Source organism: Microtus oregoni, unplaced genomic scaffold (genome assembly GCF_018167655.1).
Source record: "Microtus oregoni isolate MIOR12 unplaced genomic scaffold, Mior012 000004F_ref0000308, whole genome shotgun sequence".
NCBI lineage: Eukaryota > Metazoa > Chordata > Mammalia > Rodentia > Cricetidae > Microtus > Microtus oregoni.
This window is the reverse complement of record NW_024543063.1, coordinates 26,795,771-26,816,187: the sequence shown is the minus strand read 5'-3', so window position 1 is coordinate 26,816,187 and position 20,417 is coordinate 26,795,771. Positions and strand designations below refer to the sequence as shown.

The window sequence follows — 20,417 nt, the reverse complement described above, 5'->3', positions numbered from 1 at the left end:
AAATTAAAAGCAGCCATGATATAAAGAGTTAATATTTAGCGAGTGCTTATTGTGATGGTCGTTTCTTGTAGCCCTGACATTTGCATCTTGGCAGATAAGCAGTTGACCAGCTCCCTGTAGTCACACGACTTCATAGCATAGAGCAAGCGAGGTGGGGAGACCCAGGCCTCTGGCTCCAGAGCTCACATTTCCCTTTGTTTGTATTTTATGCGTGTGCATGTAGCACACCTGTGCGTGTGTTTGCTGGCAGGTGTGCACGTTGTGGAGCCCAGAAGCTGACATCAGGTGTTTTCTACAATGGCTCTCCACTCTCATTTTTTGAGATGGAATATCTTCTGGGTTTAAGTGCACAGATTTAGCTAAGATGTCTGGCCATCAAATCCCAGGGACCCTACTGTCCCCACTTCTCATGTGCCAGGTTTACAGGATGTGCACTGCAGGTGTAGACATAGGTCTTGGGGATCCAAACTGCTCTTCATGCTTCTGTAACAAGAGATGGCCACTGAGCGATCTCTCCAGCCCCAGAGCCTGTGCTTCTACTGGCTTTTATCTATTCCTTATACTTATTCTCAGGGAATTCTGGGAAATTATTGCTAAAATTCTTTCCTTGGGGAGATATAAATGTCTTCCTCCTTCCTAAGGTCCCCGCAGCAGACCAAGGTACAATGCCAGCAGAGTTCACTCTGGAGCACCAATGAGCTTATGGAGCATAAGCACAGGAGTCCAGTGTTCCCTGCTCCCCAAAGGTTCCTATAGAGCATTTTTACTCTACAGGGTTGATAGCTTTTCTATAGTTGAACAGCCTCTCCTGTCCTTCCCCACCTGTATACATCTCCCCGAGACCCCAAGAGCGTGCACAGTTAGGGCAGATTGCATGCAGCTGATTGGGAGAGGGGCTAGGTACTCAGGCGTGCCATGACCCTCCCCACCCACTTCCTACGAGAGTAGCTGGGATGATGTCTGGTGATCAGATCTGTTGAACTCTCAAGGATGGTGGTGGCAGTTTGACTTGATGACAGTCCTGTGTCGCTAGACCAAAGTCTGATGTATTTCCTCACCCAAGGAGATCCAGACTCTGCCAGAGGGAGGAGGGTGGTGAGGATTGGACCAACAGTTCATGGTATCTGCTGTGGACACTGCCTCTCTAGCCCAGTTTTTAGAGCCAAGTGGCCTCAAGGACTCAACATTGTATCTGCTGTGGTGCTGGGCTGCCATCCACCCCAGCCTCTGTGGTGGCACAAAGACCAGAGGCCATGAAGAGCCTTATGTTCACCACGTAGGGGTTTTGGTGGTCTTCCAGGTAGAGAGCAGCTCCTGCCAGTGGAAGCAGAGGTATCTAGGCTTGTGGGAAACAATGTGCATTGTCTAAGTGACTATTTCAGTTAGCAGAGTGCTACATTCTTTAAACGGCTTTAAATATTTGCTAACCACCCAGTCCCCCTTTTGAGACAGGCTACTGTGTAGCCTAGCCTAGCCTTAAACTTGCTGTTTAGCCAGGGATGACCTTGAACTTTTCTCCACCTTCCAAGCTCTGAGATCTCAGAGCCACCATGCCCAGTTTAAGCAGTGCTGGTATTGAACCCAGGAGTTCCTGCATGGTAGGCAGGCACTCTGCCCACTGAGCCACCTTCCCTGCTCTAGCCACCACTATTGAATAGCACACTCTTGAACAGTGCGTGTGTCACGGAAGTAACCTATGATTCTCCGCTGTGACACAGAGTCTTAATCACAGTGTGCCAGTGTTTTCTCTGCTGACCCTGGCATCTTCGGGAGGCATGACGGCATTCTCATTCTGGCAGGCTGAGGCATGCTCCGTGTTGCTGTTCTCCAGCTTGCTAGATATTATCCTCCAAATGTGGGCAGCCATCAGCACTCAAGCAAACCTTCTTTCCAGGAAGTGGCTTCCTGTTTCGGTGTTAGTAGGTCCAGAGAGAGGCCCTTTTGCAGGGCGTGGGGTGAAGATCAAGGATTTACCAGAGTCATTTCAATCTATGTCCTTACAGTTTGTAAATGCTGGCACAGGCTTGACCCCATTTGTCTGACACCGAAAGTGATTCCAGAACCCTGGCTCTGTTCCGTTAGTGGTGAGTGTCACTCTCTGGTGTTTGGTTGGCAGCACAGAGGAGCGGAGCTACTGAAATCTAGTAAGTCCTGCTGAATGTGCCACCAACCCCCCAAGATACATCAGAGACCCGAAAGTCACCCAGCTGTCCTGTTGGTCTGGAGAGGATTGTAATCACACCACTGATATTCGGGTGTTTGCCCCACACTTTTGTGTGAATCACTCTTGCCAATTTTGTGTTGAGGAATCCCAAGCTGTATATTTTGGTGGATGCCCAAGGATTGTAATTCTAGTAATGTACGTATCTTGCAGTATAGTCAGTTTAACACTGACATACGTATCGTGTTATTTTTGAGCTCTGCCAGTTAGCCCAGTTGATTAAAGCACAGAGGACCTGAGTTTGATCCCAAACCCCACACTAAACAAACACACACCAAGCAAACGAAGCTAAGCACTGTGGTTACTCACACTTGAACTTGTAATCTCAGCACCACAGAGGCAAGAATTTGCACATCTCCGGGACTGACTGGCCAGCCAGCTTAGCCTAATCCATTAAGTGAGGGACTCTGTCTGAAAAAAAAAAATCAAAATCAAGATGGGTATCACCGTAGAAGGACACCACAAGGTTGCCCTCCGGACTCCATATACCTCCACCAGAACACACATACATGCACATATGCACACGCACACACATACTCACATGCACACACAGGTGTGTGTATATTTTACTATAAGTTGTGTAATGAAGAAGGATTTGCTTTGTGAACTCTTCCTTTGGTCAGAGGGTAGAGGTCCCCGTCTCAGGGACATTTTTAACTTAATACTTGGAGTGTGCCTTTCTCAGGAACACTGACCAGCACTTAGAGGGCTTGCCTTCCTTTCCTCATTATCTCGTTTCTCCTTTGTTCACACTTAAGCTCGAGAACCTGATGGAAAGCGTGTGCAAAAGTGTTGGGAGGTGCCTGATGGTCAGTTGGGGTGATGCGGGGTGATTTTCTTATCCTTCTTGCTTAATCGTTCCTGAATTGTTTACCATGTCCACCCTCTGAGTGTTTTCACTGAAGCTGTGTAGATGCTGTCTACCTATGAGATTCCTGCACACGCTGCCCTCAGCAAGCCAAGGCTTGCTCACACCCTGTGACTACCATACACTCATTAAGAACCTGCTGTTTCCGGCTTCAGACAGGGACACCCATGTGGTGATTCCATGCAGAGACAGCTATAATGGTGGCAGGGCCTCTTGATAGCATGGGCAGTGCACTGTCTGGTCATAGATCATCCCTTTTGCTTATGATTGCTAATGAGGTACCCTGGCATCTGAGAGCGCATAGCACAGACAGGCAGAGGATGAGAGGAATTCCACTCGGTGTGCCGATACACAAGTGTTCTGCTTACACACTTATTCAACTGATTTCACACTCTATTCATAGGCAGGGCATGTGGAATAGGAAAAGGGACAGTAAACACCTGTCCTTGTTCTGACGCCTCGTGACTTCAACCCTCAGCCCTACCAGAACTGGGACCTTTACCAGTAGCTAGATCCTTAAGCAGCTGAGTTATGACGCCTTGTGTTGTGTACCCTGGGAAATGAAGCACAGCATGGAACGGTCAGGGGTCTTGTCTTTGGAAAAGAGCCACTGTGGGCATTTGGTATCACCCTTCAGTTTCTGTTGATGCCAGGTTTCCTGCACCCTGGCCTCTTACTAGCACCCTGGCCTCTTACTAGCAAATGCATACGTTTGGATCCTCAGCCTTGAGAGGAGGGTGTTTGGGGAAGTTAGTGGGTGTGCTGTCCCTGCTGACTTCTCTGGGTTCTCAGAATGGAGCTTGGCCTCTGGTCCTTGGTTCCTTGCTCCCTGAGCAGTCAGTCAGTCTGTTTGCCTTCAAAGACACCTCAGCCCTTTCAGATCTGATCTTACTATGCAAATCAACCTAAAGATAAACCGTGATCATCCCCACCTCTTAATCTGCTGTGTAGGGAGCATCCTGGAAGAAGTGTGAATCAACAGGAATTGTTGCCTGCCATCGGCAGAAAAAAGTGTTGACTGATGTCGAACTTGGCAGATAATGAGATCTTTAGGGAAGTCTCTGTTTTCTAAGTTCCAGAAGATAGACCCGGAAGTCCAAGGTGGTGTTTTTGTTTTGTTTTGTTTTTTGGCTTTTGCTTGTTTGTTTATTTTTGTTTTTTTTGAGCGTCAGCAACCGCTATTATTTTTCTTAATGGCCTTTGTAAACATGCAAGGTGAGAGAGAATTGGTGGAGGGAGTTCCAGCAGCTGGAACTGGTAGGCTCCTCCGAGTCAGTAGGAAGGACGCAGACTCTGCCTCAAAGTGTGGATTTAATTGAGGGTGAGTAATCTCAACTCAACAACAAATGTCTCCATATTGTGAGTTTTTGTTACTATTGGTGTTTTCGACTGTGGTACCTATTCAAGTATTGGCTAGGCAGATAATAGAGGCACTCTCTGTTCTGTTAGAAGGGATGGGGTACATTCTTCAATCGTGTGTGTGTGTGTGTGTGTGTGTGCGCGCGCGCGTGCACACATATAGTTTAAATGGAGTTATGCCACAGGGATGACAATGCTACCCCCAAATGCCATAGACTGTCAAAATCCCCAGTGTCAGGTATGTAAAACCTCTCCTTTCCTTGAATTGTTGTTGGTTACGGGAGTCCAAAAGACTCCCAAAACAGTGTTCCATTTGCGTTGGGGGTGGAGATGGAAGTGGGACTGCTGTGCTGGTCTGAGGCTGAAGGGTAACCATGGAAACCAGATGCAGGGTGTGATTATTTGCCTCTGACCTGGCAAAGTGTTGGGTTTGACAAAAGACGGTTAATAGAAACACTCAAATTGACCCTTCTCATCACTCGGCTGCTTCGAACTCAATCAGGCCCTCATTATTATCAGCGTGGTGTGAGCAAAGGCAGCCGGGATCGTAGTTTTTCATAATCACTCCTTGAGCCAAATGTAATTTGCAATTTGTGGTATTGTATTATGAAACAATAATGCATTAAGAGGAACAGAGCAAGAATTAGGAGCGTGGCAGTGCAAAAGGACCCAGAGAAGGAGCTGGGAGGGAAAGACACCCTCGGAATCACTCTGAGTGGACGTGACTGGCGTCATTGCAAAAGAAAGCATAAAGCAGAATCAGATTCCTGCTTTGTTTGCCCGTGTTTAAGTACATGGGAAAGTGTGTACATTATCATAAAGTTGGTGTACTTAGAGAAGAAACAAACTGTAATTTGCATATCATTTGCATTTAGATGGTAGGGGTTATAGGGTTAGTGTGGCTTGATTACTGGTGTGGGTATGATATAAAAAAAAATTAAGGTGTAACAAGACTTATAAACATCTGGTGTGGGGTAGTGATTACTAATTGACCTCTTTTTATAAGTCCCAGAGACCATGACTGTGTTCTGGGAACTGGTGGCTAGGCTCACACCTTGTGATCAACGCGGACCTCAGCCACCCCATGCCCTCAGATCCGCCCTACATACGGGTCACCTGTGACGCTGGGGTTATCGACACATTTGCCTTTTGTCTTCTGGGTTTTGTCCCCCTCTTACATCTTTCTGTCTGTACCCCAGCTTTTATGTATTCGGTGTGTTCTTCCCCCCTCAAGATCTTTTATTCTTAGGTCAAGATTGATTCCGGGCTGACCTCGCTTCCCTCGACCCTGTTGTTTTCAGTTGTAGCTTTAAATAGCTCCTGGCTCCACATGCATCTAGGGTTGCTGAAGCATCAGGTTGCCTGGCGTATCCGTGCGTCCTCGATTGGCTAACAGCTGTGGCAGGATGGCGGGCACTCACGGGAACATTTAGCCAGGACTTGGGAAAGGGAAATGACTTCCATCAAAGCCACATTGTACATCTAAGGCGAGGATAGGGTGGTTACATAGACGCTGTTTTTTCTTTTAAAGAAACTCATTTTTCCCTGCATGCCAAGCAGCGCACATTTAGTTTATTAAGCCAATCAGACTAGCGCTGATGAGAACTGTACACAATCAAAAATAATGGCTCTAGAGTTTGTGAAGCTGCCCGTAAAGAGCACCCCTGCTACCCTCCATCACGGGGGGAGCCACACCCATCTTACAAAAGCATTGTCAAGTTGCCTTGTGCCCTTTCTCCCTGCCTCCCTTCTCATCATGGTTGATTGCCGACGCCTTTCCCCCTCCAAATGGGAGCTTTCTGCTTTCCATAATCAGCCCCCTCTTCCTTGATTTCCCCGTCATTTTCACAATCTACTGCTGAGCCAATCAGCCGCTTTCATAGTAGTGATTTCTCAAAATGTCACAAAACTGCACAATCATGACAAGAAGGACAGATTACAGATGACCCCCACAGGAAGTATGGATGGATACCATGAACACTCTGTTTCCAACGAACTTGTGTTCCACCCTCCTTGAAGTTGCCCCTCTCCATCACGGCTGATCTTTGACGAGCCCTTGGCAGCGTTTGCATATGCCAGACTGAACTTTTAACATTTGTGTGCCATTGAGGATGGAAATGTTGGCAGTGCCCTATGAGTGTGTATGCACAGCTTTTATAATCCTCTCCAGTGCATTGGGCAGCTCTTGACCTGGCCTTCAAACTCCTGGTCTTCATAGACAAGTTCTTCCAGGGACCCCTGTCCAATAAGTCACAATGGTGTAAACAGTACAGGATTATCACATGTGGAGTGTGTGTAATAACATGTGGGGGGTGTGTAATATTAGCAAATATAAGTGTTTTGTGCATGTTTGTGTGTGTATGCACACGTGTGTGTGTATGTGTGTGTGTGTGTGTGTGAGTGTGTGTGTGAGAAAGGACGCATATATGGATGCCTACTCTGGTTTTTGGAACAAGGTCTCTCACCAGGATTGGGGCATCCAGTTTTGCTAGAATGGCAGCTGGCAGACCTCAGGAATGTTCCTGTCTCTGTTGTCTCAGCACTGGGATTAGAGTTGCAGACCAGGGTTTTTGTGAGTGTCCTGGGGCTCGAACTCAGGCCATCACGCTGGCACGGGAAGCAATTTACCCAGAAAGTTATCTTCCAACCCTTTCTTGTGTATTTTTAACGAGGAATCAGTTAACTGCTCTGTACATAACAGCATGGAGGCCATCTTTGGTTCCTCGCGCCCTGGGTGTTGGGGTTGGGTTGAGAAAACTTGGGTGAGAACTTGGGTCATGGTGCTGCCTTTTTGTCAGTAGATTCCCCTGGGCTCCCGGCTCAGGGTCCCTCCTATGGGAGAATAGCACTTTTCTCAAAAGCTGATGTGGGAGCCATTGAGACAAAGTACAGCGTAAGAACTCAGTCAATTCCAGTAAAATGTAATTACATACTAAAACAGGCATCATCAGGGCCGATTGTGTGTCTCACTTAGGAAGAGCCCAGAGTGTACTTCCAATGGATGCTAGATTTTATTTTCTTGGGAGTGTCCAGTTCAAGACTCCACCCCCCAAACTAACCATGAGGTTTGCCTCTCTCTAGTCCCAGCCTACAGTGTGGCTTTGGACGGCTCCCAGAGACTCCTGGGCCTCTGTTTCTTATAGCTTTTCATTTCCAGAAACCTATCAATGTCTATCTGCCATGTTAGGAGTGTAAAAAACAATCTACAAAGATGTATGTCTAGAGTTCTGTTTTGTTTTGTTTCTCCGTATGAAATCTAGAGAGTGAGGTGCTTAGTCTTGCAGCAGTTTGATAGGCTGTGCTCTGTTGGTATTCATGGGACACCGGGCCTTTCCTAAATAGAAATGGAGGAGGAGTGGATTGTGGAGGGGCAGAGACAGAACTGGGGTGTGTGTATGGAGGGGGGAAACTGGGAAGAGAGGAGGCTGCCGGAATGTAAACTAAATAACTAAATTTATATATTAAAGAATATCTAGAGAGGTTAGGGTTTTAAACACAAGGAAGTTTACAAGTTGCGTTCAAGACTACAAGGGCACGTCAGGTACTTTTCTCATTACTATGACGAAACACCTGGGAAAGTCCGTTTAAGGAAGGAAGGACGTCTGTGGCTCACCCTCCATCATGGCAGGGCAGGCAGGGTGGCAGGACTGGGAGCAGTTTGTCATATTGCATTCACAGGCATTTCACTATGGAGCCCCAACAAAGCAATACATTAAAGGAAGTTGATAAATCTAGGAGGTAGAAAAATACATTAATATCACCAGAATCAACTGGAAAAGGTTTTCTAAAACAACTTAAGGCAAAAACAGCTCCAGGGGACCATGGCCTCAGCATTTCCCCAGCAACAGTGGAAGCGGTGGTTTGTTTTGACGGGGCAAGCGTATGCATGCATTGCGTGGGGACTAGGCTGGTCTTGTATTTTGCTGTCTGCGGTCTTCAGCTGGCTCTCTGGGCAGCTGATATTCCTGAGGGGTCTTCAGAGCAAGTGGCAGCATTGTCACCCCTAGCAGTGTCCAAAGACGGTATACATTGCTGGCCAGGAGCCAGCTAAAACAGCTGAGAGGTTCCAGAACGAAAAACTGAATCCTCAGACAAAGGAAGTGATAGGCTGAATCATGCAAGGCCAAGGGTCTGGAAATGATGAGCAGAATACTAGACCAAGTCTTGTAGGGCTTCGCCATGGTGCCTGGTTGGAGGTCCTAGTCTCTGGGGGCTGAGGCCAAATTGGTATTTGATCCAGTTAAGACCTCTTCCACAGCAATACAGTATCATTTGCAACACACTATCGTTTATTCTAACCTGCGGATTTCCTGAGGTAAATAGTCAGACACATATGGCAGAGTCCTCCTGAGTCAGAGAACCCTGGTAATTAGCAGTGAAATATTAGACTTCAATGACATTTCACTTGGGTTTTTTTTTTCAAAGAAAATATTATTTTAAAACCTATTCTTCAAAGACTATAAAATAATTGGTTCTGGAGATGCTATTTTCATATATGGCAGCTTGTTGTTACAACCTTCTCTTTCCTGTTTCATATTTTAAAACACTGTTTTGGGGGAGGCCCTCTCGGTGCAACCGATGGGCGTTTTTATTTTATCTAGAGCAGAGCACTGTGTTGTCATTCAGCATGATTTTTCTAAAGACTTCTAAATTTAGAAGCAGTAGAATTATCACAGTTTAAATGGCACGCTATTTCAGCAGGGTTTATGCGCTTCACTAAGAACGAGTACGGTGGGTTAATATCAAGGAGAACGTAGCAGGCGATAATTGTTAGTGATGGTTCTTTCTGCATAGAAATGGCCGTTTCTGCATCCATTGGGGTTGTTTTACCTGCTTTTGGCTTTTCTCTTCATGACCAAAGGCATGCCTTACCCCACCTCTTTCCCATAACCACTCTCGGGTGACCTGACTTGCGTTGTGACTCTCCGGTCCCTTGTCTAGCTGATCTGAGGTCAGTGTGACATTGGAAAGTGGCCATTTGTCAAACACTCATCCCTGGTTTATAAAGAAGATTACATACACAGCTGAGTCTTTCCAACTTTGTTAGTTCAGTGGTAGAACATTTGTGTAACATGCATAAGGCCTGGCTTCAAAAACATGCACAAATCAGTCAACTTCGGTTTTCCCAATAAGGTTACTCAGTGCACAGACAGACGTGGTCTTCTCAGTGACAGTAACTTGAGTCACTATGATAACAGCGTGTCATTCGAGGGACATTTACAAACTGAAGAATAAATGCCTGTAATCATTTACCTTTTTAGCTAATTACAAGTAAACACAATATGTATTTATTTGAACTTAGATCTTTTGATATATGTGTGCATGTATGTTTGTGGGTCGTGGTCAAAGGACAACCCCAGGTGGCATTCAGCCACCAGACATCGCTCCTCCCAGCCCTATGTGTGCCACTGGGTAGCAGCTCTGTCTTCCAGCCCTTAAAGGCAACAATGATCTTCTGTCATGCCCGTGGCTTCCCGTCTGCAAACCCTAGTCTTTCTGTCTGTTAACCTCTCCTGCCTGCTCTGACCCCCGGGACACCTACGTGTGCCACAGTCTCTGGCATCCCCCTTCAAGGACTCAGCTTCTTACACCATTAGTATCAGATGCTGCCCTGTGTCACTCCTGGGTTGGTGGCCCTTGTGATTCCTCATTCTATCTTGCCTCAGGTCCCTCGTGCCAACTCTTTTCCTCATGTTGTCTTTTAAGACAAGGTTTTATACATTCCAGGCTAGACTCATACTTGGTATGAAGCTGAGAGTAACCTTGAACTCCTGTTTCTCCTGCCAGTGCCTCCCCGGAGCTGGGATTACAGGTGTGTTTGTGGGTACTGGGGTGGAACCCAGGCCCAACAGTCACGCTCTTTGCCCACTCGAGCCCCAGCCTCAGACTGTCTTGCTGGCTTCCCAGCGTGGCTGGCTACCGCAGGCTCACTGGTCTGTGTTCAATGTCATCTTCTCAGGAAAGCTGTCTTCAGTTCTCTAACAGAAAATCTCTGGCTCACTTTGTCCATCTTCTTCACACGCAGCTCTGTGTGCTCCCTCGCCCAGCTCATCCTGCTGCCGGCTAAACGCAAGCCAGAATGGAGGCTCCACGATGCCACAGCAACATGGCATGTTTTCTGGGCCGCGTGTAGCTCGGTACTATAGATAAGCTCGTTCTTACGCAAGCAGATGCTGAATAGCCTTGATGAGTGACTGAACGTGATGCTTGAGATGACGTTTCCTAGGATGCACGTCTCCTATTTGCTGTTTGATTTGTTCGTTCTATAAAGTTTAACTTTGTAGTGCTTAACTCCCAGTCTTCACATGTGTGTGTGTGCGCACATGTGTGCTTTTATAAAGACACATGTGTGTGTTCATTCATGTGTGTGTGTGTGTGTGTGTGTATAAATAAGTTTTAAAATCCCAGTACATTTTTTGTCCTTTGTGAAAAGTGGGCTGATTCTAGATTAATCAAGTTTTTTCTTCTTCCCTGTTTTCACTTCCTCTTTCAGTTGTAGTTACTATCTACTTTCCAACTAAGATCAAATATCAAGGACCGATTTGCTTTACAGAATTAACTTGTAGCCAGGTTTGATCATTTTTTTCGCATTAGAATATACGATGTTAGTAGTGACAGCATGTGGAGTTTTTCTGGCATAATGCTGTCATGGTGTTGCTTTGACAAACACAGTGCACCTGAGGTCTGATCTACGTCGTTCATGTGCGGCCGGGTGTTTCAAATGAGGTTTATACTAATAAGAAATGATCTGTGCCACTAACCAAGCCGCGGCTTGAAATCTTTTTCTCTTATCTGTCGACTGTGCAAGGCTTTGCCCCTCTCATTTTGATGTGGGTTTGTCTCTATCAACCTCATTCCTGGTCCCTCTGCCAGCTGGCAGCGTTAGAGAGGGAGCCATAGGCCTGCTCTGTCATCACCAGCAACGTGAAAGGCTCCCCTAAGCTCTGGGTGAAACCAGGTCCCTTTGGCTCTGATGCAGAAAAGAATTTGAGGATGAGCAAAGCGCTGTTTATTTAAAAAGCAGAAAGACATTTGGGGAATGGATATGGCACCCCTAAGAGGGCGGGTATAGGTTCTCATTAAAGGATCCTTTAAACAAGAATTTCAAACATGGCGGGGCAAAGGGACTGGAAGAACATGGTTGCTCAAGGGGAGGAAAAGACACACCCGGATGCAGTTAGAGGGTTCTCCAGGGAGAGCACCTCTTCAAATGTCCCAGTGATAACTGTGGGCAGAATGTGGGAACTCTGGGGATGTTGTTGTTCAGTGGCTTTCTCAGGAGCCTTGTCCGCCTCTAACTGAGATCATAGGATGGCTCCAGAGGTGGCTGGGATGCAATTGCAGACTGATAAATTTGTACAAGTGTTTAAGATAGGCCCTTTTACTGTAAAGAGGGTTTTGAATAAGATTCCTAAGATATCGCAGGTTTGTTATTCATGTTCATTTCTCGATTCTCAGCTAGACAGAGGCTTCAGGTACATGGGGATGAGGAGTTTTCCGTCTCACATTCATGGTTTTGCCCCTTTCTGCCCTGTGTCGCCTCCTCAGATAGAAACCCAGCTCTCCCCGCATCCCCCCTTTTTATTATTAATGAGCATTTCTTTGTGCAACTGTGTGCCTGAGATTTCCTCTTTGAGACAGCTGGTAACTTGACAATCCTCATGCATGAATCTAGGCGACCATGGAAGGCAAGCGTCGCGGGGCACACAGGCTTTTTATAGAGGAAAATAACAGCAGGAAAAAGAGTCCATATGAAGCTGGAAGCATCTGTGATGTTTTGCATGCCAGCCTAGACTAGCCTGGCATTTTCTTCAAAGCCCTGGGGTCGGCGTCTATCCTCAGCAGCGTGTAGACCAAGGCCAGATCACATGTGCATTCCTTGTGTTTGGTTTCCATCCAATGTGGGTTTCTGAGGGATGGCAACCTCCTGCCGCTGCTCACTGGACTGAGGAGGGTGTTTGGTGAAGACGCCCCCAAAGCTTTCAGTTTCATAAGCTCTGGTCTAGCAGCGTGAATTATCCTTGGTGCTTTAAACCCTGCAAACGTTTGTCAGGTTTTAAACTATGATGAATGTTCCCAATAAGCCTGCCCGTTGAAAAGAGAGACGAATCATTGCTTATGGAGAGATCATTAGCTACATGATTCTGGATCCTCAGTCTTCAGTCTAAGAGGAGCTCCCTCTGTGCAGACTTCTTTCTTCTTCTGGTGTCTGAAGTGTTCAGCCCGTCCTTCTGCTCATTTATTTGCTTGTTTTGTGGGATCAACTGAGAGTCTTTCTTCTGTGGTGTTCGAGACAGAATCTCTTATAGTTCAGGTTGACATTGAGCTCTTTCTGTAGATGAAAATGACCTTGAACTCCTGGTCCTCTTGTCTTTTTTGTGTGTGTGTGGGGGGGGGGGGGGAGAATGCTACATATGGAACCCAGGGTTTCATGCATGCTGGCTAAGCACTCTGCAAACTGGAACACTCTTTAGCCCTTCAGAAAAATAAACTCATTAGCCTTGCTCAGTTTATTATTGTTGTTGTTTTTATTATTATTATTTGTCAAACGGCACAAAACACAGATATTGAGGGGCTGTGGATGGTCCTTTAAAAAGGTTGCCTGGAATAGTCTAATTAAAATTTAATAGAATTTTTTAATTGAAGGTGATCCACTCAGGAGCCATCTGGCTGCATGACCTAGCATCTCAGTAAGTAGCATGCCTTCGTTTGAGGAAGGACAGCTCACTGTGTATCTGTTCACCAACAGGTTTGGCAAACATCGAAAAGATGACAAGGTGGAAAAAATGGGCCGAATTAAAGTCCAGGACTCCTTCACATCAGAAGAGGACAGGGTGCGCATGAAGGAAGAGCAGGAGAGGTAGGTGCCAGCCCCTGCCCCAGGGAGAGGAGCCGCCCTCACCCAGGGCTTCCTGCCTACTGCTTTTATCTTAAATGCACTTGCTCTAATATCTGTGTGATGATTGTGAATTAATGGAGCACAAAGGAAGGCTTTTAAAAAGAAAAAAAAAGCAGGCACTTTTATATTCATTTGAACCTAAGTGAAATTTTATGGTTTTAGTTAAAGATTTTTTACATAGTGTATGGGTACACATTGATACTAAACTTATTTATTTATCGGGTCTCTCTCTCTCTCTCTCTCTCTCTCTCTCTCTCTCTGTGTGTGTGTGTGTGTGTGTGTGTGATGTGCAACAATACATGTCCATGGGGATGAGCATCTGTGTGGAAACATGGGGTCTTCCTCTGCTGCTCTTTATTATTCTGTTCAGTTTGTTTTGTTTTTGTGTTTTAAGGAAGGGTCTCTCACTGAACCTAGACCTGACCAGCAAGCGTTATCTCCACCTCCCCGGTACTGGGATTACAGGCACATACGTCCAGCCTTCTGCCTTGCATTGCCTTTCCTGAGTGCCCACAGCCGGGTACCCTGTGCCTAGAAATAATTTGCCTTTTCACATTTGCACTTGGAGTGGGTTCATTTCATCCTTAGCTTGTATAGCACCTGTGAGAGCAGATGTGTGTTTACACTTCGAGAGATGGGCTATCTCATGCTACGGATTGAGTAGGAAAACTGAAGAAGTAGCTCTCTCGAGTCTGAAGGTGGTTCTGGTTTTATTTTGCAGTTCTGGGGATTGACTTGAAAGTTTCACACGTGTCAAGCAAGCTCCCTTCCTCTGAACTGTACCCCAGCCCAACAGCTTCTTTTATACACATTAACTTGGGGCCATTTTCACTGACCATTCTCTGGGGAATTTTGCTCCTCGTTTGTCTTTGTTCTAAATGGATCAATCATTCTGCTCTCTACCTCTCTAGGAAAACAGAGACATTGAGCAGGGCTTGTATAATAAAACGCGGCGTTTGAATGTGTGGTTCCAGTCAGTTCTCTCAGGATTTGTTTTTATTTATGTCCTATGTATTTCCTCACTTCTTTATCTTTGTTAGGTCTAAGAATGGAGCCCAGGGGCTTGGGCACGCCAGGCATTCTATCGTTGAGTTGACTTTGGCCCTCCGATTTTCCTGTGAGCTCATTGCTGTGCTGGGCAGGACTTCTTCCACTTTTCACACTTCTGTTTTGTTTGTTTGTTTATTAGTGTGTAGTGGTTGTACAGACAGAAGGTTTCGTTGTGTTGCTATCCCATGTGCTCATAGTCATGCCTCCTGGTCGTCTCTTGTACCTCCTTCCTCTGCTCCATTCCTCTTCCCTCACCATCTTCATCACTTTCGCCCTAAAAGTGCTTCTTTCTCCCAAACATAGAGCATACCAGGTCAGTGTATGGACTCATGTCATCCACAGATGTGTGGGTTACTCATGAGCAGATGCAGTGAAGGACCTGCTTTGCTTCCATGCCTTGACATTGGCCAACACTGCAGAGGCTGTCATAGCCTAGACATGCTTGCTCTGTACTTTCTGCAGAGTTCAGACACTCTCATAATATATTGTCGAATGCGTCCGATGAAACCATGCCTTTACTGTCACAGCTTCATTTATGTCAATGATGTGCCCAAAGCACAGTTCATTTCTTAGTTTGGCTTCTAATCTATCTCTGTGCCTCTGATGGTGCAGAGTCCTAGGAACTCAGTTGGACACAGTAAATTCACAGTGTACATGGGCTTAGTACAAAAACCTTTCGAAAGGTGACTGGTCCATAAAGAAACCAGTTGCACTCAGGAATTGGAACAAGTTATGGGTCCTTATATTTCAGTACTTTTAAAAGCCTGTTTTATGTTATGTTTTATGTGAGTTGTGGGTGTATAATAACTGAGTAACAAACTGGTGCTGGTGGCGGTACACTGGGCATTGGTATTGAGGATGGCGCTGAGTCATGCTGTGTCCGTAAGGTTTTGATGGATGCCAATCACGCTGCGTGCTTGATACTCATGGTGGGGTGCTAAGTCCCATTGTGTATTTTTGGCGCTCGTGATGTGTGCTAAGTCTTCTTTAGTCTGTTTTCCCTTCTGTGCTGTTTTTGTTATGAACCCTAGGAGGGATAATATAACTTCCTTGGAAAATGATTGGGATGGAAGAATAGATAGAAAACAAACCAGAAAAGAGCATTCTCCCCATACCCTAACCCTGACCTAAATCTCCCACCCACTCAGTGGACTAGTAGGGACACAATCCTTCTATGACATTATTTTATACTGGAGCTATTTGAGTCTCTGAACTTTTGGTTAATTCTACATAAAATATAAAACCTAAAATTCCTTCATTAAGGATTCATGACATGTCCCCCAAACTGAATATTTTCTTGCCTGCACACTCATTTGAAACCCCTTACGAAAGACGTAAATATTGGAAAATGGAAAGGACTGTGTCTATGACGTTTAAATGCTCTCCCTAAATGCTGGTCCGTTCTGATGCCGGACATGAGTTCGGTTCCTCTAAGCGGGGCTTTGTTTCATGGGGTTTCATTCTTGTGCACATCTTCTTGTCCTGCCGCCCACCCTCTGGATGAGTCTCAGCATTAAATCCCCCTGTTTTGGAAGTAGGGGCATTTTGTATGTAGCTAGGAGACTTCAACACAGCATAGCCTTTATCTGTGTTCCGTCACAAACGTGTTCTCTTCATGTTTCTCTGCTGCAGTTAGCACTGAAAGCCATTTATTATAAAAGCACAACTCCTAATGAATAGAAATGTTATAAGAACAAAATCTTGTGTGCTTCGTCCCATCACACTTCATCCATTTTAATTAGAGAGAGGGGTGGTGGGCACTGTGGCAGAGTCTGGAGTTAAAATCATTAATTGATGTCAAGCCGGAGAAAGACAGTTAGCAAGAATCCAGCGACAGCAGGAGCGGAATTTACCTTACCGCTTTATTTAGGATATTACATTATCTTGTGTATTTTTGCTATGCAGCTTCAATGCAATTTCATTGTAATGGAGAATAATCTCTTTTTTTTTCCCCCTGCAAAAAGAGAGGTGTGAATATGTGTTTGAAGAAAATAGCTTATCAAAATAAGTTCTTTCCTTTTGTTTCTCCAAAATCTGATAAATCTGCCGTTTTAATTTTTTTTTTCCCTTGCATGTAAGTGATGGGGAACAGTGTGAGATGGTTTTGTAGCTGCAGCTGCCTGGTTCATTTAAACCCCGAGCAGTCAGGCGGGAAGGATGGTCAAAGGTGGATAAGGGAGAGAGGGTGATTGGTCGCACTGCGTTTGGGGGCACCCGTTGCTCCACTGTAGCTGATGGCTAGCCTGAGACAAATGGGGTGGCTAAGGCTGAACAAAACCCAACTGTTCAGAAACATGAATAACCCCTACATCTCAGAGATAATTCGTGACCCCAGGGCCTCAATAAAAGAATAGAGGGGCATTCTTTATAGCAGTGACCATCTGGAGCTGTTAGGGACTCTGCTGCCAGGTAGTGGGCTTTTTAAAAAATTTTCATAAAGAAACCATGATGTCCTTATTAGGACATAGAAAATATTTTTCTCCCCTGAGACAAACATTTTTTTCTGAAGTAAGTTTCTCCCCCAAGAATGAATCTGTGTAGCATGCAGATATAAGGAATGCTGCAAGCCCCTCACCATGAATGGTTTGGGGATAAGCTAGACTTGAAGGGTGAATTTTAGAAGTGAATAAGAAAAGTCATATTTGATTTTCTATTTTAGAGTTTGGTTTTTGTTTTTGTTTTGCCTCTTAGTTTTTACTTGGCAGGCTTTCACGTAGCTCGGGCTGGCTGGGCTGGACAAACTTCTGGTCCTCCCTCCGCTGTTTCCTGGATGCTGTGTTTGCAGGGGTGCAGCGGCATGCTCTGCTTGTGAGGGGCTGGGAGGAGAACCCTGGACAGGCATGGCACCAGCTCAGCTGCATGTCCAGCACGCTCATGCTTTTCACAGTCATTTTGCTTGTACGTTCCCCACAAAGTACACAGACGCGTGTGCCACACACGCTCACACACACACACACACAGAGACAGACAGACAGACAGACTAACTAGGACTGATTTTTTTTTTTTTTTTTTTTTTACTAGGACTGATTTTTACTGTTTTTTAAAGATTACCTTTCCAGTACCGTTTGCACAAGAAACTGCCTTGGTGCTATTCTGTAGAACAGGCTTGGAGATACACAGCAGGGGTCCTGGCCAGACCCATTAGTCAACGCATAGGTGTGCTGACACTTTCACACTGAGGTTATATCACCAGCATGAGCTGCCAGGGTGGAAGGAAATTTGGGGCTAAAACACACAAGTGACAACAAGATTATCAAAAAGAGTAGTTTTCCTGATTGGAGCTGAGATAGGGAAATGGGTGCTCTCAGAGCGGACGGTTGTTCTCTGAGTTGGATGGCCGCTGGTGCTCAGCCACACGGTGCAGATTCGGGTTCAAGGACAGAAGTAGTGAAGCTAGGTCTTATCGATAGTACCTCGTGCTGATAAACTGAGAAACCGGCCTCTTAGAAAGTGTCCCCTGAGGTTGGGACGATGGCGCAGTGGGTGAACCTCTTGTCATGCAAGTATAAGAACAAGCGCATGGTCTCCAGTGTACCCATAAGAAGATGGGTTTGGTTCTGCATGCCCGGAATCTCAGTGCTAGGGATGGAAAGAGAATCAAGGGCCCTCACTGCATAGCTAGTGTAGCTGACTTGGTGAGCTCTAGGTTTGGGGATGGTGGAAAGCAATTAAGAAAGGCACCTGACTGGGTCATCCCTGACCTTGTACACACACAGGAGCACACCTTCCATCCACACACATGCAATGGAAAATGGCTCCCAGTGAATATTAATTTCTCTCTAGTTTTGACAGGCCATTCAAATCCAGGCACCATCAGCAGCGTTGAGAAAGAGATGTGCTGGCAGACTGGAGTGGCAGTTTAGATGCGGGACTCCTGGAGAGCCTGTGTGTGTGCTCTTCCGGACGACAGCTTCTCCCAGAGCTCCATAGCCTCGCTTTTAATGGCCCGAGGCTCTTGTGCCATTGCATACAGTTCATTTATAAACCAACGGGAGCCATTCTTTTTCAGTTCTGAAGGCTCTAAATTTAAACTTTAGCTTTGTGGTTTTTTGGTTTTTGTTTGTTTGTTTGTTTGCTTGATGATTAATTGATTGATTTTTCAAGACAGGGTTTCTCCATGTAACAGCCCTAGCTATCCTGGAACTAGCTCTTGTAGACCAGGCTGGTCTCAGATTCAGAGAGATCCGCCTTCTTCTGCCTCCCATGTAATAGAATTAAAGAGTGCCCAGCTGCTCTGTGATTTGTTTTCCTCCCCAACCCCCCACCAAAATTTTAGCAGATTCTGAAACAAAAGCCTTGGGATAGCAGAGCTGGATTGCAGCCTCTTCAACTTGGGAAACCAAGGCAGGACCTTTGTCCGTGCAAGGTCTGCCTGCATGTTTTAGCAGAGTGTAACAGTGAAGAACGGGCTGGGGAAATGGTTGAGTGGCAAAGCCCTTGCCCAACATGTGTGGGGCCATAGATTCCATAACAGCACCATGAGACGTAGACAGACAGATTGACGTGAATGCCCAAACCCGGGCTTTTGATGAGATGATTATCTAAAGTGACCTGATATTGTCTCATAGTAAAGTGGGTTGTTAGACGTAGTAATTAAGATTCAGACTAATAGTCTGTTAAGCTTAAAAAAATGGCTCCTTTCTTCCTGTTGTTTAGAGTCTTTGTTTTGATTTTTTTTTTTTGGTTGAACCTGAGTTGAGAAAATAGTTATGATGCAGAGAGTAAAATTATCTCTTAACTATGCAGCGCTTTCATTTTGGATACCCAGTAGTAATTGATTTTTATGATTATGTCCTTGACGATCATAACTGTAGCAGGGAATGTAGAAAAAATCTGCTCTTTGCTTTACTAAACTGACATTAGAAGTTATATCCCGGTTTCCCTTGTGACTATTCTACAGGAACCCTGCTATTAGAATCTAGGTCTTTCCCAGGAGAATTCTTAACTTCTGAGTATAGAGCATCTCTAACAAGGCCCTGGTTTCCAGCTCAGGAGGTTAAGATATTTCTAGGGAGTCTGGTTACCTTGGAAGTGTCTTGGCGATTTCTCTGCTGGGAACAGCTAAACTGAAGTCTTGTCAGACATCGTCAGGTGCTGGCCCCTTTTCAGAGGGTCTTCCCAGGAAATGCTGAGTGGGATGCATTAAGTACTTCCGTCTCCTCGCTGCAAAATAAGAAAAACTAGGCCAGTAAGAGGACTCAGCTTGCAAGAATTTGGTGCCCATCTCTGACCACGTGAGCTAGATCCCCAGAACCCGTGACAGGCAGAGAGAAGCAATCACAAGTTGTCCCCAGCCTCTACGTGTGTACTGTTGCATTGAGCACATACACATACACACGCCCGAGAGCACGCGTGCACACACTAAATAAGTAAATAAAATTTAAAGTTAAAAAGAAAAGAAAAATTAGAGAAATTTGATCCTTTGTAAACAATATTTGAGATATAGTTGGGAAGGGAGGAAAGTGAGAACTTTGGTTGTCATGTGACACTCCTTTAGCTCTGCCCCATACATATACATAAAAAAAATTTATTTTGATTTACAGTAAGTGACAAAGAATTTGTAAGGCCTCATGTTCCCTTCACCCGGATTCTTCCCACGGGTCACTCTGGTCAGCACTAGGTACAGTAGGCACAGCCAAGACACGGACCAGAGACAAGATAGGCCCGTACCTTCCAGGAGCATGGAAGGTCTTGACCACTGTCAAGAAAAGAAGCTGCACCTCAGAAAGCCCCTCCCACTCCCCAGGCCCCCCAGCTGAGCCCTGGAAACTGGAATTCTCTTCCTGCCTCTGGGCAGTGTTGAGGTTGTACAGAAGGAAATTGTGGGGGTGGCTGTTCACTGTGTTGCCCTGGGGTGATTCTATCTGCTCTGTGTAGCAACCGTTTGTTCCTGGGAACTGCTGAGCCCAGGCATTCTGTGACATGGACATGTCAGAGTTGATGAGATGATTATTCTTTTGTTGTTATTTTCAATTTTTAAATAAATTGATCCCAAACAGTAGGCACGTACTTTTGCATGG

At 45.6% G+C, this 20,417-nt stretch overlaps 1 protein-coding gene across 13 annotated transcripts in view; it reads left to right on the top strand.

Moving 5' to 3' along the window:
• Pard3 (par-3 family cell polarity regulator) overlaps positions 1–20,417 on the top strand; it is a 501,294-nt gene that overhangs the window by 358,039 nt on the left and 122,838 nt on the right. For all 13 annotated transcript variants that reach the window (XM_041649748.1, XM_041649755.1, XM_041649756.1 and 10 more), the window contains one exon: positions 13,198–13,308. In XM_041649748.1, the coding sequence (XP_041505682.1) occupies positions 13,198–13,308 (111 nt within the window). The remainder of the gene's footprint in view (positions 1–13,197; positions 13,309–20,417) is intronic.